The following is a 26,071-nucleotide window of genomic DNA, read 5'->3' on the forward strand; positions in this document are numbered from 1 at the left end:
TACTTCCAAGGGCAAAACAGTAAGCTAGCTGTACCTCCACCATAGCTATTCCAGGTTCCTCTCCAGACATTTTTTGGCAATGTCTGGGGACATTTCTGGTTGTCCCAACTGGAAGCAGGGCTATTTATCTAGTGGGTAAAGGCCAGGGATGCTGAGTGGCAAGACTCAGAAACTCTGCTCTAATGACATGTTTGAATAAACAGAACTTGTGACTTCATAGCAGTGCCCACCTTATAAGGGTTCTATGGTCAACCTGTCTTAGCTTGTTCCCATTGCTCTGCGCTGGGGAACCTCACGCTCTCACGTTGTTCTCAGAGGATAGGTAGTTAGAGAAGGCCCTTTGGGACTTCTTGTGGAAAATCCCGGTTTGCTTTGCCCTCGGATGAACTGGTGCTGCTTGTTAGACTGGCCTTGTTCTCTGGGAAGACAATTTTTAAAAACTGCCAGGAAACGCTTCATCAACAATCAAGTGGCAGGACACCTCCTCGTGACGGCAGCACCACCACCGCACATAGTAGATATTTGTTGGTTAACACATTTATTTACAGTAATAACAATCAGTGAACTCTGTCGAGGAGTAAGAAATTGAGTGTAACCAAAATAATGAGTAAAGAAAAGAAAATAACTAAGTACAAGAGGCATACTGTCTTCTATTGCTCAACTGGTACATTCCCATTCTCTCCTTCTCTGCCACCTTTTAATTAGACCTATTATGTTATTTGAGTGATATAATGGAGAACAGTGGGAATTCTCATCCCTACTGGGTATAATTGCTACCTGCCTTCCAGATAGTAACAGGAAAGCTTCAAGGAGATGGTGGGAGAAAAGGAAGCATCTTAGAGCAACCAGTTAGGTAGGTAATGTGCTTTAGGCATGGTGGCTCCGGGTAGGGGGGGTACTATTGTGCAATTATGCCTAAGGGTAGAAAGGAACATGAAAGATGCCAGGAAGTCCAGTTTGGCCTGATTTGAAAGGCACTGGAGCACCAAGTCAGACCATAATGGTTCTGGTGTGAGGGACAGTGCTTGTGTGGGCCTAGATTGTGGTTTGAGATCACAACAAACAGAAAGAGACTTTCCTGGTGATCTTGAGAATGGAAATGGGATATTAAACCCAAATGAGCTGTGGCCAGGACCGAGGCTTTTCTGTAAGCTTGAAAAGGAAAGGTGTGTGTGTTGGGGGGAAGCTCTGTTGATATTTTTGAGGCACAAATCTCCAGTTTCTGTTAGTGCCCTAGAGTGGGGTTGGCAAACTATGGCCCAGAGGCCAAATCTTGATCCTCTACCTGGTATTGTGCAACTCACTAAGAATTGTCTATTTCCAACATGTTGAAAATAATCAAAGGCAGAGTAACATTTTGTGACATTTTGCAATTATATAAAATTCAAATTTCAGTGTCCATAAAGTTTTATTGGAACAAAGCCCACTAACTTGTGTTGTTTTAGGCTGCTTTTACAAGACAACCACAGACTTGAGTAACTTAAAGAGAGTGAGTGGCCTTCACAAAGAACATATAGGGTGGGGCAAAAGTGGGTTTACAGCTGATCATACAGAAAATAATACAATAATCAATAGCTAATGATACAATAATAAACACTGTGTTTTACCTACTCACAACTGTAAGCCTACTTTTGCCACACCCTGTATTAACCATTTCACTCTTCATAGAAGAAGTTTGCTGGCCCCTGCTCTGGAATACTAAACAAGAAAAGGGAACAGTGAGAAAGGAGATTGAAAAGATAGTGATGCCCTTGCTGGTGTGACTCAGTTGGTTGGGTGTCATTCCCTGCACGAAAAGGTTACCTATTTGATTCCTGGTCGGGCACATGCCCAGCTTTGCAAGCTCCATCTTGTGTGTGTGTGTGTGTGTGTGTGTGTGTGTGTGTGTGTGGATGTGTGGGAGGTATCAAGGAGGCAGTTGATTGATATTCTTTCTCTTGCACATCTCTCTCTCTCTCTCTCTCTCTCTCTCTCTCTCTCTCTCTCTCTCTCTTTCTCTCTCTCTCTCTCTCCTTTCTTCTCTTCTCTCTAAAAATAAATAAAATATTTCCCCTCCTCCTCCTCCTCCTTCTTCTTCTTCAAGAAAAGATGGTGAAATGTTGTTATATGTTGGTACCAGCTCAGCAAAGGATATGGTGGACCAACATTTAGCTTAATCTCACAGTTGAAACAGTTTTGATATTTGGCAAGACCCCTTCTGTTTTAAAAGCTTTGAAAATATGAACAGGATTTCACAAAAAATAATTAGGTTTTCAATATGCCTTTGCTTTCTTGTACTGCACATCTTCTCCCAGTGACGCTTGCGTTAAGTGCACTCTGTAGAACATGCTTATATCCTCAGGAGGCAGTGTTCTGGTTCTCTTGAAAATGTGCATTCTTGGCACTCACTGTTGATGGTTCCTACATGTTGGCAGCAATTTTCTTTTTAAGTAATGATATGTGCTGCTCTTTCCCATGTCTCCTCACCAAGATGATTCCTGGTGTGCCTTTGATCTCAAGTGAATTATGTTATATTTTCTTCCAAGAAATTTAAAGGCAAAACACATGATGAAACTAGTGAAATCTGTAAGTCAGAAATCTTTCCAAAGACATTTTAAAATCTTTCAAATAAATCGTACAGCAATTGCATTGAGAAGGTTTGTTGAAAAGTTGTTTGCACATCCTCAGGACAGCTGGCTCTCCAACAATACAGGTTTCAATTGCATGGGTCCACTTATATAAGGGTTTTTGTTTTTGTTTTTTCAGTAAATACTGTAGAGATATTTTCTCTTTTTTATGATGTTCTTAACATTTTATTTTTTCTAGCTTACTGTACTGTAAGAATATAGTATTTAATAGGAATAACATATAAATATATGTTAATCGACTATTTATGCTATTGATAAGACTTCCAATAAATAGTAAACTCTTAGATACTTTTGAGAAGTCAAAAGTTACACCTGGATTTTTTATTGCAGGGGAGAGCTCAGTGCCCCTAAGCTCCCCCACATTGTTCAAGGGTCAACTGTAGTTAGTATGTCATTGTTGGGACAAGTCTCTAAAGTAGAAGCTGGTGAGAAAGTCCTTTCTGTGCCTGAGTAAACACACAATGGCTTCAGAGAAGCCAGCCTGAGGATGTTCCCATCGAAAACTCTGATCCAGCCAAGGGCTCCTCATGTTGTTCACCACGCCTAGGAAATGTACATTTTTTTTTCTGTTGCTAATTGAAATGTACATTTTAAAAACATGTTCATTTTTTAAAGAGAAATAGTCTCTTGATTCTAACTTTATACATAAACCAATTTTATGTTCATGGAATATTGTTACTACCCCCTCATTGTTTTGCAGGCTCATTCATTATGAAAATAATTAAGACTACTATAAACCTGTTCAAATACAATGATACAGGCTTCTGGTGTGTGGCACCAGGATTTGTGAATTTGTATTCAGGGTGGGTATCACACATCCTGGTAAGGAGAAATAAATCAAAGCCTTCCAAAAGAACCTACTAAATTATCCAGCTTCAAGGTTGACTGAGCAGCATAGACAAATGTCTATAGAACCTAGTGGTAATTATTGCATATGAATAAAAAATGGGTTGCATTTCTTTTTAAGATGAGAATATTTCACTGTAGAAAAATGAAAGTTGTATTTATACACCCAGGACTGAGAACACTATTTTTCCTGACTTCTTCTCTTTCCCTCCCACAGAAATATGCACACAGGTTCATTTGTGAGAAGAAAAAATCCATTCAACAGCATTCACTCTAAACACTTGACAGTCTAATTCTTATTTGCGTTTTATTTCTGAGTTGTGCTTGTTACTTTGAATGCTGCTGCCAACTTTTACACCCTCTGAGGAAGCCATCAAGGGATTTGAAGAAAGCAGTGCCCAACTGAGATGAGAAATGAACAGGGCAGGGCGAGCAAAGATTGTAGATGGGCTTCTGAATTGTCTAGCTGTCGCTCCAACTGGCTAAATTAATTACTGTCTCCTCAGAGGAGTCAGAGGAGACTCTGGACTCCAGTTCACAATGGAGCATCAATAAAAAGATCCAGAGAAACTTTATCAAAGCTTCCATTAACCCCCTACTGATGTCTTTAAAGAGTTTTTTCCTTGAAACACCAGGAAAACCAAGAGCAATGCTGCAGGACTAATCCTGCCTTGAGAGAGCTGAAATCTACAGGAACTAATTAATATTCTTGTCCATGTCATCCTAACAGAGCTTTCTCAGAATTTCAGTGTTCATGTGCTGTTTTCATGTGGGTTGCCCAATAAAGGAGCATCTCACATATTGTATTTAGGTAAATACTTGTGTGTGCTTTTTTTTTTTGTTTGTTTGTTTGTTTGTTTTTTAGGTTTTACATTTTAATCTGTCAAGATAAGTAAGGTTTAGCTCTATCCATCAGCATTTAAAATATCTCTTTTTAAATGTCTTTCTCCAGTGTCTACATTTTGCCCACACACACACACACACCCCTACACACCCCATTTTCATGACTGTCTTTGTCAGGAGAATGAAGTTTCATAGGCTGTCTCAAAACTGAAATAACAGAAAAAAGAGAGACGATGACAAACAGTGTGGTCTCATGCCTGGTGAACATGGTGGCTTTCATTGGGAAATATTACTAATGATTTGGTCCCACACATAGAGGTCCAGAGTGCTGGGCAGTCAGCAAAATGTCCGCTGATCACTGAAGAACCACATCTTGTATTCAATTCCTTCTTTCTCTATTCTGATAAATGGGTCAGTCGGCCATAATGAGCTTTACTGTGGCATTCCTGAAGGATCTTCTGTTGTTGTTATGACAAAGCACAAGGACTTCTTTCTAAAACACAATCTATTTAAATTATCTTTGGGTGAAGTGGCAGTGATTTGAAATATTTGCTCTGTTTTGCTATCACTCTTGGAAGGAGAGGGAGGCAGAAGAAGAGGAAGGGTGGACTGCTTCCTTTTATCTGGCGTCTTCCAGATGATCATCTGTGTACATGAGTTTCTCAGGCAGTTTGGTCCTCACTGTCAAAAAGGTTGTGGATAGGGTATTAAAAACATCTTATCTAGGAAACTTTTGTCAGTGACCAGTGCATACAAAGAAGACTTACATATGTCACTTCAGCTTCTCAGTGGGTGCTAAATTAGGTACCTGCCACCAGCAGGCTCATTGTGCATAACAAGCTTGGACAAGGTCCATCCATTAGAACAAACTCTGAAAGGGGCAAGATCACAATGACTCCCTGGAGAGTTGGTATTGTCTAGATAACATACTGCAAGCTGTAAATCTGCCTCCTGAATCAACCCTATTTTTTTTTTTTAAGCATAATAAGTGTTTATTTTGAGCATAGTAAGTGTGAAGGTAGATGGGCACAGAGCTTCCTCCATGTTACTTTATCAAAGCCAGGATCACAACATACAAACAATCACTGATTTTGAATATGTAACAGACTGAGAGCTTAATCAAGTGTTCCTTCCACTCTCCAAGATAATCAGGGACTTTTTAAAATCTGCTCATTGCAGAAAACCCTAAGAGTTGCTGGTGGAGCCCCTCCTTGTGTGGGATTCCCCTGAGTCTTGTCCTGGTCCAGGTGGAGAGTATGATTTTAGGAAACTTCTAGGAAGATACTTTTGGAGGCTCGGGGATTCTTGGAGCTTACATCATTTCATTTCTCCCCATTTAAAATAGGAGCAGAAGTGTGATTACAATATGTAATTGGGATTCTTGTTTCTTTGTTTGACATTGAAAGCAAGGAATCGAATAGAGCCAAATATCTCCCTTGTGAAAAGTGAGACTATCTTTTTCTAACCAGGAACGGTGGCCATAGAATTTTAAAAACACAAATTGAGTCTGTTTCTATTTTGCTTTTTAGATAGAGAGCAAGCAGACAACTCTGGTGAGGGGTAAGGGAGAATTGGCAGGTGGAGGGATTGAGCACAAAGAAATAAAAAAGAGAAAGAATTCATGGGCACCCAAACAGTGTGGCGATTGCAGGGATGGGGGTGGATGGAGGTGGATAGGATATATGGGGAGAATAAATGGTGTTGGGGGGAAAAAATAAACACACATTGTTTTCACAGACCTTATTGTAGACACCAATGCTGAGTAGTTAGCTTATTCATGTGTGGCTCTAAGAGGCTGATAATATGGTTAAGGAATCTTTATGCAATAAAAAGTGTATTGCTTAGGAAGAAAGATAGATGCGAAGACCTCTAAATCTCATTGTTAATTATTCAAGGGTATAACTTTATTTGTACATATTCTTTGGGTGGTGGCTTTTTCTCCTTCTCCCCAGTTTTTGTTTCAGAACATTAACTGAATCCTTTAAAAAAAACAAACAAACAAAAAACAACAACAACAGCAACTGCCCATTATGTGCTGAAGCCCTTCTCCAATGTCCTTCTTGGAGATCATACTAGGGGGTTATTTCTAAGTGAAATGTTGTTCTAATGAAGTTCTTCCAGTATTTACAGATTGGCTCCTGGGTGGAGCCAATAATACTGAGTTTCACTTTTCAACAAGTTGTGTTAAAGAAAGGCCCCAGTGAGATGCTGTGAACCTTCTAGTTAAAAAAAAAAATAAAAAAAAATAAAAGTTTTTTTTTCCAAGTCCTAAAAAGTTATCACTTTCCTAATACATTATTTGTTATTCTTCAGGACTATGAAAGTCATCTTGAATTCTCAAGCACAAATCCAGTTGGAGACATCTATTGGCCTTAATACTATTTTAAAATTTAATAGCTCTGGTGTTTCAGCCTTGGTCTCATAATGCCTGTAGGAGTTTAAACTATCTGGCACAAACAGTTTATGTATCTGGCTGATAACCCAAAATTTAAAAAAAAATTAATCCTATGGTTGCACATTCCCAAGCTTAAAATCCCTTCTCATAAATTACGCTCCTTCTCCTAACCTCTGTCATAGCTTTTAAGAGAATTGCAAAAAAGATAAGAGTTTCAAATAGGAGACTTGCAAGAGTATCATTTCATGGCCACATTTTTGAGAGCATAGCATGTGGTGACCATTTGTATATGAAACATTTTCAAAATGTACTAGTTGCAATTTAACCCAAAGGTCTCTGAATCTCTTCTCTCCACTTACAAGTCACTTCTTTGTGCTTATCTACATAGCAGGCCAGAAACTGGACAGGAAATAATTGGCTACAAATAAAACGAAGGCTTCCTTAGGTAGTACTAAAAACCAGCTTCTCAGCATTCTATGGTTCCTGGATATTGTCCCTTAAATATTTTGACACCTTGTGTTCAGAACTTTCAAAGACTTCTATGCAGTGAAACCAAATGGATTAAAATGGAGAGTCTTAATCCTTTACTAGAATGGCCTCTTCTCTATCTCTGTATCTATCTCTATCTCTATCTCTATCTCTATCTCTATCTCTATCTTTATCTCTATCTATCTATCTCTATCTTTATCTCTCTCTTTCTATCTTTATCTCTCTCATCTCTCCCACTTGCAACATTCTATTTAACATCCTTGGCCATCACTTCTCAGCATTTAGCCTTTGTTCTTTAAGCCAAACAACATTTGAACTGGGAAAAATTCTGAGTCGTATAAAACACATAGATTTGCAACTAAAATTATATTGGAATGTTCCCTCTGCCTATCTCACCCTGTGGGTGATCATCTGCAGCCTATAATTTTATGCTCTTTACTCTTTGCCAGACATTTTTTTATTCCTATTCCCCCCCTTCTGTCTATGCATTTCAAAATGAAATTAAAAAAACAAAAAACAAGCAAACATGAATTACTAAAACATAGTTTCAGAGATAAAAATGTCACCAGCTGATGAAAATGCTTACAAGTTAAGGAGCTTAGATGATCAATTTATGGATACCACAACTTTTTTTTTTTTTTTTTTTTTTTTTAGAGCCACTGATGTGGTCCTTTTAAACAAAATAGGTATCCTATTCCAACTGTATATATGATGGGAAATTGGATGGCTCAGGAGATGACTAATGGGACTCTGGACCTTTCTGTCTTTAGGTCACCTCCTTGAATCTGAACTCCATCATAAGTGGTCCAAGGCCCGTCCATCTGGCAGCCATTGAGTGCCTATGGTAATGGACTTGGTCTTGGTCCAGGTCTTAGTCGACAGGTGTTCACATCATAAGTGACACTAATTGACTTCCTAGTCTTTCAACTTGGAAGACGACAGTGGACCATCACTGTGTCAGTGAGGGAAGGGGTTATTCATGATATACTCAGAATCCATTGAAAGCCAAGGAACTCATCACCTTGAGCTGGCACCAACCTGGCACCTTGCAAATATTGTACTTGTCTCTCAGAGGTTCCATTAGCCTCATAAATAGAATTAAAAAAAAAAAAAAAACTGAAATCTAATTTCAAAAGACTTTCAATAACTTGGAATGGCTAATGCTGCTTTTCTGAGGTTACATAAGCATCGTAGATTGAGGCTTTTCTTTTCATTTTGTGTTATAGAGATTAGATGCCTTCTATGAAAACTATATGTAAGGGGGGCGGGGAAGAAAATTGGATTCTGGCTTCTATGATAATATCAGTCAGCTATCTGCTTTTATTTTTTTATTTGTTTTGGGGTTGGTTATGAGTGATATGCTCTTCGATGAAGAATTTAATAAGGTTATTTTCAATGCCCTTGTAAAATGGCGACCAATGTGAAAAAAACTAACTTTGAGACTCTTATTAACATGAATTTCAAAGCATGGAATTCAAGGAACTTTGGTTGTTCCAGGTCTGTGAATCTAGAGTAAGTTACCATTTATTCACTCTCACTTGGGGACATGACCAGAGGGTGACTTGCTTGCCTTGGAGGAGATTTTTGGTAGTATATTATTAGTATTGGTAATATTTTGCCCCCTCAAGTTTACTATGGTTATTTAATGGCACCTTATAAAACTACACAAATGATTCGGGTGTCCCTGTAGCAAGTGGCAAAATCACACTTGACTGAGTTATCACTGTTAAGAAGTCAAGATGACAACAGCCACGTTGGAGATATTTATTGAAGGAGATAGGCTCTTTTAGTGGCATGATCAATGTCTCACCTCTTCCCGAAAGGCTTTTTCAGGGGTAGGAAATTGTAATGAACAAGGTTTTTTATTGGTCCATTCTGGAGCAGGCTTTTAAGCATTTCTGTCTGTAAATGAAGCAACCTGAGTGTGGAAAGTAAAAGGCAAGAGATTTACTGGGTGCATCTATCATCCTGGCTTTTAGTGCATGTGATTAATACCTCTTTAATTGGGGGCTGATCTAGATGCTTTGGGTGTTAGAAAGCTAAATGTTACCGCATTGTCTCACGGTTCCTCACGCAGCAGGACGATTAGCAGCTGTCTGAGTAACAAAGAGAACCTGAAGCCCACAGCACAGCTTTTATTTTTTCAGATTTGGAATGCCTGAAGCTCTCCAGTGGAGTCCACAGCTAGAGGAACAGAAGCCTTAATTCACAGTCGCTAATCCTTTTCCTCTCTCTGTGCTGTATTTCTGCTAAAGAGAACCTTTCCTAGTTTACACCAAACTTACTCTAGATTATTTTGCAGGGCATTGTTGATCACGGAGGGGCTTCCTTTGCCCATATATCTTCATCTACCAAATAATTTCAATTAAGAGTCTATACGAGGTAGGTTTCAGCATACTGAGGTACATTGAGAAGATTCCTCTTCCTATGTTTATTTCATTTTTCTGTTGTTGCTGGCTTTGCTCCATCCATTTTCTTATCTTAAAGCACTTGTCTTTCTCAGGCTAATTCTTATAAATTGCCTTCCAGTGGAAAGACTTGTTTTCCTGTTTGCTTGGAACCGGCATTCTTATTTAACAGGAAATACACACTGGGTCCTGCCATGTTTCTGTTGGCAAGTGCTGGGCTCTCCTTGTTAGAACCTGCCAACAAATTTCTTAGCAAGCAAGTAGAAAGTAAAACAAGCAGCTCTCAGACAAAACAGAAGACACACTTGAACTGCATCAGAGACACTTGGGTGCTTCCTAAGTCATTCCCAGTTCATTCCCGGGGGGCGTGGATCTTGGTTTTTAGATGGACCGTCACTCACTTGTAATTCTACAAGTAATGGTATGGCTGTACACGCAGTAATGTTAGTTCAAGATAGTAGCTATTTAAAAAAAATAAAACAATTCTTTGAGGAATTTTCTTTACTACAGAGAGCAAAGGTTACGATATGGCTCAGGTATCAAGCATAGTGATTAAATAGTCCCGTCCCCCGCCCCCCCAGCCTTAATTTACAAAAAACCTGAATCATTCATGATTCCTTTAGATCTATACCTATGGTGTTAACTAAAGGTTTTGTCTTTCTAAAGTAACTTGAATACTTCACCTTTAGTATTCTTAGTTAATATTTGTATTTGTTTTTAATAGTTTTAGTATGAAATACATACACATAGGAAAAATCAGGTTCATGTGTACAGTCAATAAATTATTGCAAGGCAAACTTCAGATCAAAGAATATAACATTGCTTACCTTTCATTGCTCCCTACTTTTTCTCTAATACCAAATACTCTTATTTTATTTTATAATTGAATTTTTCAGTTTTAGATGATTCCCTTTTTAGCTCTTTAGGTAAGTAGTTCTAATGTGAACAGTGATCATGTCTAATTTACCTCTAGGCTTCCAGCAACTAAGAATATATATAGATAGATCTGTACCCAACACATTATGGAATCAGATTGCTCTGTTACTGATGCTGCTGTTGATGTCTTGGGAGAAGAAGCCCTTTAACACTGAAGTCTCTAACTTCTTACCAGTGAGAGGGGAGACTAAAAGAGTAGAGGCTTTTTATAGATTAGTGGTTGAAAATGTGGGTTCTAGGACCTGACTTTTGAATTCACCACTTATAAGCTGTAATTTGGGACAAATTATACAAACTTTCTATACTTTATTTTCCTAATCTATAAAATGGAAATAATAATAGTATCTGCCTCATACTTTTTTGTGTGAGGATTATATAGATTAATCCATGCAAGGTATTTACCACAATGCTTGGCATGCAGTAATTACTCAGTAAGCGCTAATTCAGTATGTGTGTTATCATAGACATGTGATATATGGAAGGAGGATCATATGCTTTTCAGTCAAGCAGACTTGAATTTAAAACTGAAATTCTATAGCTTTGATTCAATTATTTAATTTCTGTGAATTTCCAGGTATGAAATCAAACATGATAATTATAAGTACTTCAGAGAGAGGCTCCCACTGTGATAGCTGTGTTCGCCAGCTAAGAACCCAGCTTCTGGCTGAGCGGTGCTACTTCTGTGGGAGCACACTGACCACCAGGGGGTAGCTCCTATGTTGAGCGTCTGCCCCTTGGTGGTCAGTGTGCATCATAGAGACTGTTTGTTCCGGTCATTCTTCCATAAAGGTTGCTTAGGCTTTTATTATATAGATGTGGTTAATAGTTCTCTATAAAGGATTGATCTGAAACTATTTGCCACCCAATTCTCAGGAAAAATAAGTAAGAGTGTCATTTAAGTGATGTGTAGTCTTACTCTTGAATCACTTAATTAAAGCATTCTTAGTGTTCCAAAATCAGATTTCAAATGTCATTGGGAACATGGGTCTGTTGTATCCTTCAGTAAGTGTTACTGTGGCCTACTTTTATTATACTATTTGTTTAAAATAGACTGTATGTGTTGACCTTGGATATCACTGTGTGGTGGGGAAAAAGCACCCATACACCTTTAGTATAAGCTTAATTAATATTAATATTTCTGCATTTAAATATACATTAACGTCATTTAATTCAGAGCTTTCTAAAAATTTCAACTGAGAATTTGGTTCTAGGTCTTTTGTTGAAGGAAAATGATTCCATATCAATTTTGGAACAATCAAGTTTTTCTATACCTGCTGTTGATTGGTTGGTTGGTTTTAAAACCAATTTTAATTCTTGACTATGAGAAAATGTGCTTCATTGTTTATTAATGATGCATCTGTTGGAAACTGTGGGTGCAAAGCTGAGCTTTTACAACATCAGTGACATATCCAAAGGAGGTGGATGGGGATTGAGTCATTGAATTCTTTTTACCTAAAAAATAGCAGAGGGCTATTGAATGTACTGCAAAGTAGATCATGTATATAGGAAAGCCCTCTGTACACTGGGGAGGATCACAAAATACTGCAGTGAAAAAAACTGACTCCCTGCTCTTTGGCACCGTAGGTAGTGCAAAGCCCGGAGAAATCCTTCCCTCCCTTTGGTGGGATATGGAAGAAAGCAATTAATATTAGCACCCAGAATTCTTAGCATCTCTGTGACGGCAAAACCCTTCATCACAAGGATATCATTAGTGTTCTGAAGCATTTAATTTGGATGCTTGACAGAATTTTAAAATGCACAAACCTTTGATAAAGAGCAAATCCGAGCTGTGGCGTTGAAATGAGAAAGAAAGGGGGAACAAAAACCACCTTAAGCTCTGAGTAATTAAATTTAGATATGCTATTTGCATTAAGCAGGGAGAAGTATAAACTTCTGGCTTATTTTTCTTATCAGTGGAAGACCCCTCTAATAAACACCATCTCTTTAAATTCAGGTCCCAGGGAGGGGACATAACCCTGCTGTGGTTAAGAAGTCACCTTCCCTCCAAACCTTGGCCATTGTGTCAGCTGACATCCATGCTTTAGGTTTCTTGACTTCTATAAATGGCTTTTTCCACCTTCCTTGCCTACAGGCCAGAGACCTTTCTTTGCATCTCTTCCCTTCCTTCCTTATTCCCTGCACACACCTAATTTGAGGCAGTAGTGAAATGCAGTCTAATTGTTTCAGCGAATTCACCCCTCCCCAAGTGCCCCAAACAGTTGTGAATTCACTGCTTGAGATCCTGCTCCCACCCCCCCACCCCCCAAAAAAATAGTTTTATAGCCCAGAAAGTGGCGGTTTGAAGTGCCTCTGTTTGAAGTGCATCTGTCCTCCCTTTCTTTTCTCGGAATCTCTTTTCCTCTTCTCCATTCCACTTGGGTGTCACAGGGACCAAACTGCTGCAGTAAAATGACTTGTAGGTGTTTAATGGCAAGTCATTGAGGAAGTGAATAAAAGAAAATTACAACATTCACTCCAGGGGGGAGCAAGGAGAACTGCTGAGCTTTTTTAAGCGAAGAAAGTTAAATTTACCATTTTCTTAAAAGGAGCCACCTCTGTTTGACATCAAAGCATATCCTGTAATTCTTCCTTGGGAAACGTACCACTGTTAGAAAGTCATGATCCAGCCCCTAATCTGTTCTGTTTCTGTTTATCGAAAGCACACACAGAGATAAAACCCGCATGCGCCTTCTGGATGCATTGTGGTCTGCTCTCAAACCAAAGGGAACCACAGGCACATGGCAAATGGGGATTCCATTTGGAAAACCTCCTCTGTTTCTCAGGGATATGTCAAATTTTGAATACGGAATAGTCTGGGGGAAATTGTCTGGGGAGTTTATCTTGGCATAGAAAGCTCAGATCATTTGACCTCCAAGCTTTCATGAATTTCTTTCTTTTACGCTCTTAGGTTTTGCTCCATCTTTAAAAATGATATTTTACTACCATTTTGTTTCCAGTAGGTGTGTAGAGACAGTCTGTTTCTCCAGCTTAATCTTGCTGCCCTTCCCCCTGACTGCAGAGGGCTCTTTACTCTATTACCTGACACTTCAACAATAATGTTCTTCTGGGTGTAATAGCTAATGGCTTCTCCTGGCAACGACTGACTGAGCCTACATTAGTGCATCTTTGGAGAAACTTCGGTGTCACAGAATTATCAAACAAGGGATGCTTGTGGCTCTTTCTGGATTTAGGATTATGATTTGAAGGTGGGGGGATCCCAGCACCACTGCAACTTCACAGTTAGGAAGTGAAGAGAACCATTTGCATGTGCCCTTCAGATTTAGAGAAGACGTAGTGAGTGGGTATCAACACTGCACTCAACCAAAAAGAGCTGTACCTCAAAGTGCTACCTATAACAGGTGCAGTGAAGCAAGTTTTAAGGTAAACTTACATTTGAATGACATTTTATGGGCTGTGTGTTCCAAATAAGTTCAGAAGCATTGTAGGTCCCTTGGAAAACAGACTCCAGTTATAATCAGAATCATCACTCACTTCCCTCCTAATTGTCAATATGTTAGTTAACCTAAATAGGAAAAGCAAATTCACCAAAGCTCACCTGAAACAGGTGCAGATACAAAGTTGTTTTAGGGATGACTTACTTCTGGTACTTTAGACTTAGAAAACCTTTTTCCTGTCCACAAAGAATACTTTAGATTTTTAGATTTAGTTCACTTTTATGCACTTGACAAATTTATTGAGCACCTACTATGCGCCAGACATGCTCTTAGATAGTGGGAATGTAGAGATGAGCAAGGGCAAGCCCTCTCGGAATGGAAGGTACATTTGAACAGCTCACATGCTTGTATCTGGAAGGAAAGGGGTTTTATAAATGGAAGAATTGAGGCAAGGACATTTGAGTGACTTGCCCAAGATGGCAACTAGTAAATATCAAACCTGGAATTTTACCCCAAATCCTTTAAACATTGATCTCTTGTTCCAAACAAATGAGTAAAGAATACTTTAAGTATATGGATCAGATATGTTTTCATCTGCAGCTCATTTCTTATGTCCTAGGTGAGTGCTCTGCCCTCACAGCACCAGGGTGCTAGTGATTTCCTGAAAATTCTAGTCAAGTTTGCAGAAGCGCACCTCTGCTCAGCCTTCCTTTTTGCTTTTCTGCCAGTTTGTCCCTGCGAATCTTGAGCATACCCCTCCTCCCCCAACCTTTTTCTAAACCTTCCATAGTTCTTTCTGCAAGCCACACTGCATTTCTCTCTATTCTAAGTTTCTTGTCTCGGTCACTGTTTTCATTCAGCCAAGTATAGACATCTATGGGCTATTGGAAGTTCTGCTTCAAAACCTTGAAAATTAGGAGCTTACCTGAGTTAAATCATAAACATTTTTTAAAAAGCTCTCCTTTGGTAGTTCTTGTCTTTGATTTTTACATTTATCATACAAAACCACAAATGGGGGGAAAATGTGGATAGAAAGAGGGTCCCTTCAAACCCTCTTTTTATCCACATTCTCTCATGGTGATGATGAGAAGAAAGAGGTGGGTGCTTTAGACATGTAATGTACCTGCTCAGCATCAGAAGAAAAGCAAAGAAGAAGCTGAGGACTGGTGTAACTATCCTTACTGAGAGAGAGATGCATCTGAGATTGAAAAGCATTTCTATTTACCCAGACTTCCTTCATAAAATAAATGTTTGCTATTAGGAAATTTGTGTGCTTGTGGACATAAACAGGCATTCTTTAATGGCTAGAATTTTGACATAACAAAAAAGGAGCTGTCTCCTCTTGAGGTCTAGAACACGGGTCCTCTGAGTTGACATTAAAGAATGTCTTCTCTCTGAGGCTATGGTAAAAAAAACAAACTCATCTGTAGTTTTGCTTTTTCTTTTTCAGTTAGGAAGAGTCTAAAAGATAAGATGGCACTTAATTTGATAAGAAAGATTGTACCTGATACCACTTTGCTTGCCTTTCCTCTTCTTTGCCCAGTTCCATTGGTGTTCCTTAAGTATGTGCTTAATGGGCGAGTCGGTGCTGTGGATAAAAGTGTGTCCATAAGGTCTCAGAATGTAAATCAGAGAAATGAGAGGCAAGCAAGACCTCTCCTCTGCTTGGTCTTTTCATATTGACCAAAATTCCTACTGTGAATTAGAAGCGCTCTGTTGAATTAAGGCATTTACTTGTCAAAGCCCCCACTGTATCACATATTTGGGATAAATGTTCAGTCTCTTAGTTTATATGCTGAATTGCCCTGTGTGAAAGTTAGTTTCTTTTAAAATCTCTCATTCTCTAGCTTATCTCTTTTGGCAAAGCATGGAGAGGCAAGAGTTGATAGTATTATTTAGTTGATAGTATTATTTTACTGAAATGTTATTTTCATTTTTATGGTTACTCACCATTATTGCAAGTGATAACAGTAATGGCATTTTTCCTTTCAAAGTAGTATAGTGTGTCAATTTAAGAAAAAAATATGACTTAAATCATAGTACAAGATACAGAGGTTTGTGGCAGCAAGGAATTATATGGGTGACATGAGAAAACTAATTATTGAGAACCACTGGAGTAGGAAAATGCCATTGCCAAAGGCCTCTGCTAGGGAAGCAAGCCACAGGCAGTCATCACTAGTAGGGTGATGGCTTCCAGATGTAGAGTTGGAGGCTGCCTTAGAAACCTAGAAGGCAAGGCAAGGGGAGAACCATTATGTGGCTTATAATGTGGAGCATATCCCCGTTTTCTCTTCTCTCCGAAGAGGCAGTGTGGTGGGGCCCAGCTTTTGCCCAACTGGTGTTCTTCCTATCAGAGAAGGTCAGAAGTACTCTTCCACGGGGATTGGGGCTGCCATATTATCCTCCAATGCAGTGGCTTATTTTGAAGTACGTTTCTCAGTAGGACCTGCTCAGGGATTGCTTTTGTCACCTGCCCAATAAAAATGCTCTTCTGAAAAACATCTGTTCAGCAAGAACCCGGACTTCACAGCCACGGGACATAATCCATTTTGTGAATTAGAGCTATTTATTCTACTTTCCTCTTTAACCCCATTTTCATCCATTTGTAGGACAGCGAGTCACCGGGCATACACTCTGTGCATATGAATTTTCCAAGTAGGGCTGCATTAGAAATAGTCTGTTGGTTAATGCGGTCATATTGTTAGCTCCCTGCCTGGAGTGTGTGGAGCGCCTCGGTTGAATTCATATTGTCTTCGAATGGGCACCAGGCACCGCTGCTCCAACTTCTGAAATGGAAATCAGACTCATCTCCCACATACAGCCGCTGAGTGATAGCCCTGCGAGAGGAACCATCTTAGTTAATCAGTGCACTCCAAGGGCTGCCAGGCAATTCTTTTCCGAGAAATCTGTTGATTATCGGGGTTTGACCCAGATCATTGCTGAGAGAAAGTTCATTTTGTAACTTCATGATTTTCTTCTCTCCTGCTTTCTTTCTAATGGCCCTGCTTTTCTATTTCGTTTCCCAATCCTGACCATCGGAGATTAAAGAGCCCCTTTTTATGGAGTGTATGCTAAAGTGCTCTGTTAGGCAATATATTCATTACCTGGAGTGAAATGGCTTTTCACAGCCAGGCAGCCTTCTTAGCTTCCCTGCTAACTCTCTATTTAAGAAAGTCACTCCTTGGGTTTTGCTGGGCAATGGCTCTGTGTCAACTAGTAAAGAAAGAGAAAAAGAGAGAGAGAGAGACAGAGAGAGAGAGAGAGAGAGAGAGAGAGAGAGAGAGAGAGACAGAGAGTGTGTGTGTGTGTGTGTGTGTGTGTGTGTGTGTGTGTGTTGGGGAAGGGGAGCTTTAGTACAGCTAATGAGCATGTTTCCGTTTTTCATTTTCTTCAGATGTTCAGTGGCTTCCATATGTCTGCTGGGTCCAATTGGGCATGAGTAACCTTGGGTTTGCCTTTGATGGAGGACATGTGGATCCACTGCATCTTTCACTAGTGTTTATGCCTGAGATCCAATCTGGAATTGCTTTGGAAGAGAAGGAGGGGGAAGAGGAGGAGGAGAAGCATAGTGTATGTGTGACTGTCACCGCAACCTTAGCAGAGACACTGGGTTGTCAAATGACCATCTACCTCTGAGAGATGCTCCCTGCTGGACTGTGTCATCAATATGCCTGTCAGATATGGTCAAGTGGGTTTGAAGCTAGTCCCTGTTCCCTTTTCAGTGAGAATTTATTTTTTTTCTCAAGTTAGAGTTTGGGGTGTGTGTGTGTTTGTGTGTGTGTGTGTGTGTGTGAGAGAGAGAGAGAGAGAGAGAGAGAGAGAGAGAGAGAGAGAGAGAAAGAGAGAGAGAGAGAGAGAGAAGAACATTAGAAAGACCCAATGCTATATCGTTGCTCCTCAGAGGCCATTTTGATGTTTTCACTATTTGGGAATAAAAAAGATTATACATTAAATTTAGGAAGACCCCTAATCTCTGGTTCTACAGACCAGCTTCGTTAGATAAGGTTGCTGACTTCATGACTGTTTCCTCTGTTCCCTGAGATGGCACATTAGTACCACTGTCAGCCACAGTGGAACTTAACAGCTGGCTGGAGCTGTGGCCCAACAGTGGAGAAGCAAGCATTAGTCAGATTGGTTTTATACATCTCAGATGTATCTTCCCACCCCTGACAACACACTGAGTGGTGGGCTGCTTTTGTGTCTTTCTCAGTGGAAAGGTTTGCTACTTACTCAGTAGGCAAAAACAATAGTTCAGCTCTCATTAAGTCATTGCAGAATGCCACGTATGTCCAGAGAGAACATCATTGCTTAATTCATGTTCTTCATTATTTGCATGGTTGTGTTCAAACTGGAAACTTTCACTGTAATTAAGCAATATTTTTTATTTATATTGGAAAGTATGCAAATTGTTTGCCTGTGGCATTCCCCCCAGTTCCCTTGGAAGAGTTGCAAGTCCTCTTGCTGGTATAAAATTAAAGACCAGTAAGATGATACTGGAGTAGGAGATGCAGTTTCAGTGAGCTTAAAGGGAAATCTTCCAAAGGCTTTCAAAGGCTTCCAGAAAATCAGAAGCAGACAGCATTCTCTATACCTGCAGCCTTTTAAGAAGAATGGTTACAGGTGCTGTGGATGTGACGTTGTAGGCCTGTGGACTACCAGGCTATTACTTCAGAGATTGTTTTTCTAGGACAAACCATGCACAGAGGGATATTGGAGGAAACCATTAAAATGGCGTATGGTATACTTTTGTTCAGGGGAAGAGCAAAATGGGGTTTGGGAGGAAGATAAGACAACCCTTTATACTTTTCTTAAGTAAAATGAAATTACTGACTGATGCCACTATTCTCTCCCTCCCCCCCCCCCCCCCCGAAATAAACTGTGTTATATTTTTATTTTCTTTTGTTTTTCTCAATAGCACCATCATCTATTGCTTTGGTCCAGGCTAAAGAAGTTACCAGATACAGTGTTGCCCTGGCTTGGCTAGAACCAGATCGGCCCAATGGAGTGATCTTAGAGTATGAAGTCAAGTATTATGAGAAGGTATTACTTGAATGAGCAAAGTTCTGTCTTCCTTTTTTTCTTTTCTTTTCCTTCTTTGCATCTGGTTTTTGGCCAATTATAAGTCCTGAAATACCAGTGATTTGCAAAGCCAAATGAATTTTGCTCATACTTAAATCCAGTTATGAATTTAATGTATTAAGTTGCTTATCTTCAAAAACAGAAAAAAATTCATTGCATTCTAATGTAACTATAATGTTTTCTTTCTAGTAATGGAAATCAAAACAGCTAGTTCTAATCTATAACCCTCTATCAGGAGAGTGACTTATAAAAGATGAAATGATGATCTGCTTAAGTAAATCACTGCTATTTTTTTTTTTTCAAGGTGTGGCTTTTGGTGGCTTTTAATAGAAAACCAGGGAAGAAAAATTATATTCTTCTGCCTCTTAAAGTTATAGAAAGACATTATTTTTATAAATAACTTTTCTTCCTAAAGGACAAAATTCTGAAGAAAGCTATTTGTATTCAAAGTTGTCTAGAAAAAATGAGCAATCATCTTTTTAAAGATAATCATTTATTATCTTCCTTATTAAAAGCAGGAAAAGGGACAGGGTTTTTTTTTTTTGTTTTGTTATTTTTTGTTTGTTTTTTTCATTGAAACCAGATTACAACATTTTTTACATTTTCTAGGCAGAAAAGTAGAAAAAGACAAGGGCCTTTCTTACAGTTATTTCTGTTAAATTGCTGTGTGTAGAGTGAGAAAAGCCATCAACCATCACCTAATTATCTTTTCTAAAAAAGATCATGAGTAAAGATCTGAAAGTGCTCAGTGTCAACAATGATCATACAACTCTACATTTCTTTCAACAGCTGGAAGTAACAATAGTACTTCTAACATTGAAGAGAATATAGTGTTTAGAGAGTTAATCAAACCCCGCTTTCTTTAAGATTCTGAGTAGATTGGCATGGCTCCTTTAATTTTGTGCCTAGATAAGTGAAGGATTTCTTTTTCCATCTTCCTCTATTTTATCTCTCCACAATGTAGGATCAGAATGAGCGAAGCTATCGCATTGTCCGGACCGCTGCCAGGAACACTGATATCAAAGGTCTGAATCCTCTGACTTCCTATGTTTTCCATGTCCGGGCCAGGACAGCAGCTGGCTATGGAGATTTCAGTGAGCCCCTGGAGGTCACAACCAACACAGGTAAGAAGTTCTGAGGTTCTTTTGACCATGCAGGGCAAATCCTATTACAGGGAAATCCAAGGTGCTGTGCATCCTTTTTGATTAGGCAAACATTTTTATTGTAATGAACAATGCCTGTAATTTGGAAAACCTCAAACTATTTAGAGAAGAGCATTTTAAAATAATATTATTTGGCCTGTTTTTTCATGTGATTGAAAAAAAAATCTCTTTTCTTCTGTTTGTTTTCAGCATTCTATAAGCCATGAGAAATGAGATTGCTGAACCAATTGAGAGTTGCATAGCTAGGATATTTTCCTCCTGGGAAGACTGGAAAAGGGGCCATTTTTTTTCCCTTTCCTATTTATTTCTAGGAATCTTTCTAAATCAAGTCAGACCATTTTTTATATGTGTGTTTTGTTTTGTTTTTTAAGTCCATTTGAACAAATATATCAATTCTTTCCACACTGTGAGTTGGATAACTGGTTAAGTAAAAAATATTAACAGAAGGTGTTACCCATCAATAAGCAGGTTACATAAGATATCTCCACATCCAAAATTAACTAACCAAAATTGAGCCCACTTTATAAGGGGATGGTGGAGCAGAATTTTTGACCTCAGTTCTAGAAAGTAATTATATTCACAAATTATTAAATTTTTAAAAAGGATGAAAACAAAAGCAGAGGAGAAAGTACTCCAGAATTACATTGATAGGGGTTTGACATCCTTTGGGATTATCCTGGAAGCCTTCAAGGAGGAAGTGGCCTTTGAACTGGACACTAATAGGCAGGTTTTTGATAGTTTTGGGAGCCGTGGGAGAGAGAGGAATATTCAAAATTGCTTGTCCTTTCTGAAATTCCCCACTAAGGAATGCATCAGATTTTTATGTAAGAGTTAGAAGTAAGGGTAGAAAGGAAAAGAAGAGGAAAGAAAAGAAAGATGTGGTGATGTTTACCACAGGATTTAATAAGAATCTTTTGGTTGGATTTTTTCATGCAATTATGAAAAGAATGCCCTTGTCTCATTAAGGCTGCCTTAGCAAACGCTGTTGCATGAATACTTAACGAAGGGCAAAGAGGCTGTGAGCATTCTAAATGGCTTCAGACATTTGAAACTTGTGACCCAGTCACAAGTGCACCCTCTTAGGACCTTCTCAAAGGTGATCCTTGTGTGACTGTCTTTACCAGTGCCTTCTCGGATCATTGGAGATGGGGCCAACTCCACCGTCCTTCTGGTCTCTGTAGCTGGCAGTGTGGTACTAGTGGTCATTCTCATCGCAGCTTTTGTCATCAGCAGGAGGTAAGCACTTAACCCACTCCCTGAACCACCCTCCCTTCCCGGTTTTTATGAGGAAGCTTTTTGTCCCCTCCACACAAAGCTGAGGCTTTGATTAGCATTATAAACACAACATTTGCATCTCAAGCCCCATTCTCTTTGCTTTGATCTCCCCACACCCCTCCTGGAGCTGCCTACTGTACCCTGGTGGGAGCTCTCAGAGTTGAGAGCCTGGAAAGACCCAACTAAGTCCAGGAAACCAAGCTGCAAAGCAAGCTGGCGGGAGACTTTTGGATACTCTTAAGCTGTAAGGTGTTACATTTATATGTCTCTTAAACTTGGACTTACTGCCAAAGGCGAAAAAGAGAAAGCCATATGAAATGTGGGACCAAAATTTGTCCTCTGCCATTTATCAGCTAAATTACTTAAGCACCTTGAGCCTTGGTTTTCCTTTTATTAAACAGGGGTAATGATATCTGCTTCAAAGAGTTATTGACGGAGATGTTTGATGGACAAAATAGATAATATTGGCACACAGTAGGTGCCTCAGCATTTCCAGGCAGTATGCATTGAGTACATTGTAGGCATAGCATGATTCTTGAAAATAAATATAAAACAGTGGATTACTTAGTCTCTGTAACTTTACAGTCTAACTTGAAACTTTAAAAACAATCTAGAAAAGAAAGAACTAAACATGGTTTGGCGGCATATTCCTTTGGACCAGTTTTTCTTACTGCTGTTGCCTCCATCTATGTATTAACCCTGCCTGGAGCCTCTAGAGGAAAAGGGGTAGTAGAGGGGACAGCTGCTTTTTTTCAACCTATGCCCACATCTTTACTTCCTGTGAGCAAAGCTGCCCCTTCTCTGACCTCATCCCTGTACCATCCACCGTTTCACAAGGTGAGGCTTTGGGGAAAACAAACAAACCCACAAAAAATATACAACCTAAGAACGTCAAAATGATCCTCTTAAACATAAACCTTTCATGATATAGGAGAGGAAAATAATACACAGAAGGATGTAGTACTTGTCTGAGTCATGACACTGGCCTCATGGCAGAGCTTCTCTGGGACCCCAGGAGCCATGCCAGGCTCTCAGGCCACTGTGGCATTATCCCTCCCTGCCTCTTCTGTTGATCTCCCTGATGTCACAAATATGCCTCTGGCTATTTCCAAATATGCCTTTTGGGAAGTGACCTGTGCTTTTCCCTTGTTTTGGGGATACATTATAATTAAGGTGATGACCATATAGTTTAATTTGCCTGGATATGGTCCCAGTTGTCACATGTATTTATTAATATCACTCTTCAAAATGCCTATTATGTAGAGATCAATTTTGGTCACTTTAACATAGTATAGAACAACTCTTCATGGTGTGTGGGAACCTACATTTGTCATCCTGGTAGTTCTTATTGGTGAAAAGTCTAAACTAGATAAATTTGAGTATCTCATTCCATTTTGAAGAAGTTAAATCTACCACAGACTCTCATCCTTGTTGCTATAATGCACATACCCATGTATACATGCCTGATGATGTGATGATCTTGGCCTTCTGAACCTTCAACTGGCCGGAACAGAACCTGAATTTCCAGTGTGCTTTGCTTACCTGGCATTGATTTTGAAAGTAAATCAAGATGGACTGCTTTCTTGTCCATTGTAATTTAATTTTGTGTATGTATATACGTGCCAGGCATATAAACACCTGGGGAATGGTATACATTAATATATATCCTTCTGAGAGTGGGAAACAGGGAGTCAGATGGGGGAGAATAAAAATTACAGAGTGTTGCTTTCATTATTACATATTTCTGCATTTGAAAATTTCACAGTATATGTAAACAACTTTTGTTATCAGAAAATGTAGATGTTTAAGAGTCTAAAAACAGAAAACCATTATTAATTGCCTTAATCTCTAAAAAATATTTGGTTGAAACCCAGTACCTTGTGATTCTCAGAAGCATTTGAGTCAACTCATGTTTCCAGAAAGTGGGTCTCTTCTTGTGTCTCACTTTCTCTCTGATGTTGGTTGGAAGCATTTTCTAGTTGTAGTCAAATTTCTTTGAGATTTACATTAAAAAAATAAAAATAATAATAATAAGTTGCCCCGAATACAGCAAACCAGAGTCATAAGTCACCTCTTTATAAGTTTCTCTTGGATGTTCTTCTGCTTGGATGAAAAGGAAGGGAAATGTAATGCAGGAAGACAAGTTTATTAAAAGCCATAGCTCTAGAAAATAGCATCGCAAGCCTGATGACTTAATTTCCTCTTGGCTTTTATTGATCACTTTATTATTTAAGGCAGGATTGATAGCAGGATGCATCAGATTTCCAATTATGTGTCTTCACCTTAGAGAACTGAGCCTGTCGAGTTACTCAGCGATGATTCCTGTCCCTTCTTCCCCATTAAAAAAAAAGAAAAGAAAAGAAAAAAAAAAGGCACTTCCCAAGGCTGATAAACACTGCTTGGTGATTGGTCCTCAATGGATCATTTTTTAGAAAATGAAATGTCAACCCCTTGCCCTCCTATTGATTCTGCTTTAGTGGCGGCCATAAAGCTGTCATGGGGAAGCTGCCGGGAGCCAGGTAGCGCCAAGTTTTGCTGGGACGGATGCACACTCAGCTGATTCTTCTTCACACGCAGGCATGTGCTTTGTCATGTTCCTCGGCAAATGTTGAAGTGGGACGAGAACAGGTGAAGAGAGAGGAGACAGGTCTTGCGGATAAAAGTCTGGCCCATGCTTTTAGTGAGAGTGCAAGTGAAAGATGGTAAATGGTACCCCCAAAGTAATCTCGTCACACTGCTCTTTACACTGCAGCCAGCAGTCCAGGAAAGCAACATGAGACACTTTCCAGGGGAAGCAGATGGGGCTGCTTCTGGCTTCTTAGAGCCACGTGATATTGATGGCAGGATGGATGCTAGAGACAGACCCTTTACAGAGTGATGCCCCTCCACCTGAATCCACCACTGCTGATGGCATCTGAGGGTTTTAACATGGGCAGGGACCCACAGGTCGAGAGAAAGTCTGACTACCTCAAAAACAAAGTCTGTTTGGTGCTAATTTGTCCTTTAACAAAGAGGAAATGGCCTCAGGCTCACAGCTGGTATTTTACTCGATTTTTTTTTTTTACTAGTAATTGTGTCATTTATTTCATCACATTGGGATTATGCTAGGAAGCCTGAGCTTTAGGCAAGCCAAAGTAAGCCTCAATTTTTTTTTTTTTTAAATGAAAAGATCCACATTTTTCTTTTGGCTAACTTGGATGTATAAACATTTAGGGATCTTAGTGATAGGGTCCAGCTACTAAGTTTATAAACTTTATATATTTAAAATGATATGTTATACAAAGTACGTTGACCATGATATACTGTATGTTTTTACCGCCCACATTATGTTAAGCAAATTAACTTACCTTTTTTTTTATAGGTGTCTTTGATTAGTATCATCCTCATCACTCCAGTGCTATTTTAAGGATTCTATCAGCTTTTTGGAGAAGACAATTGTACTTGCTAATTGGGCTGTTTATAAAGTGCAGCAGTTTGTGTGCACCCCATGGGATGCTATCCCTATACTGCAAACCACAAGTGCACATTCTCTTAGCAGACAGCTCATTTCCCCATTTGCCTATATGTACATATTTGTAAACTCTACAGTGCACCCACTTTATTGCTTTTTGAAGTGATTTTTGAAAAGACTATTAACAGTGACATTATAAAATGCAATGAAGAGGTCAGAACCTTTAGGATGAATGATGAAATGTGTTAAATTTTTCTGACATTCCACCCCCCCCCCTTTATATTAATGATTTAATTGGGTTTCTTCCAGAAGCATCACAAATAGTATTAATTTGGGTTGCTTTAGGCTAGTGTGTCTTCCCCAAATAGTACTTTATTGTTTGAGTATGGAAATCCCTTTTAAGAAAGGACCAGACACAGGATGACTCTTTTCTAAGATCAGAGATAAATACTAGCTGATAATCGAGCATAACTGCTTTGATACTGACCTTCTGATGATTGCAAGTGACTCTGGGTTCCCATTTATATTAGGGTTATAAGAAATGAAGTGTTTATGACAAAATATATGGGGGAGTTTCACTAGTGTTTCTTGTTTAGAAAACTGAGGAATTCTACCACTGCCATCTCGTATATCATGAACTTGAGGACTAGAGAGGCAGTTAAACAATTAACTGAACCAAGGTCACACAGCTGGTTAGTTGCTTGATCCAGAAAGGAATCCATCTCTCCTGATTTCCAACACTGGCATAGATAGATTATTTTATTGTCTTCTTAACTGGAAATTTGACCTACATCAAAAGCTAACATCCACAGTTTTATCATACCAAATTGTAAGAGCCTGTCAGTGATGTTGGTAATAGTTGTAATCTGTGAATTAATGTCAAATCTAATGCATACTGTAAAGTCAGACATTGCAAGTTGGTTTTGTCTTTTTAGGAAGGTTAAGATTTTCCACTTTGAAGCCAACTGTTCAAGTAGTGCTAAACCAGTTACCATTCAGTCTGTATCTGCCTTTCCCTGGTGTCCTCATTGGAATATTATGATCACGTAGGAACAAATACACTTAAATGGTAGCCTAAATGGGCTCTGATGAAGCCATGTAAATTCATACAATTAGGGGGGCAGATGGTACTGCAGGAACATTTCAAAACAACCTTCCTGCAAT

At 39.1% G+C, this 26,071-nt stretch overlaps 1 protein-coding gene across 2 annotated transcripts in view; it reads left to right on the forward strand.

Moving 5' to 3' along the window:
• EPHA4 (EPH receptor A4) overlaps positions 1 to 26,071 on the forward strand; it is a 135,386-nt gene that overhangs the window by 80,637 nt on the left and 28,678 nt on the right. For both annotated transcript variants that reach the window (XM_084891388.1, XM_084891389.1), the window contains exons 6-8: positions 18,855 to 18,979; positions 19,983 to 20,142; positions 21,306 to 21,417. In XM_084891388.1, the coding sequence (XP_084747514.1) occupies positions 18,855 to 18,979; positions 19,983 to 20,142; positions 21,306 to 21,417 (397 nt within the window). The remainder of the gene's footprint in view (positions 1 to 18,854; positions 18,980 to 19,982; positions 20,143 to 21,305; positions 21,418 to 26,071) is intronic.

Source organism: Pipistrellus hanaki (genome assembly GCF_964339955.1).
Source record: "Pipistrellus hanaki genome assembly, chromosome: 8".
Taxonomy (NCBI): domain Eukaryota; kingdom Metazoa; phylum Chordata; class Mammalia; order Chiroptera; family Vespertilionidae; genus Pipistrellus; species Pipistrellus hanaki.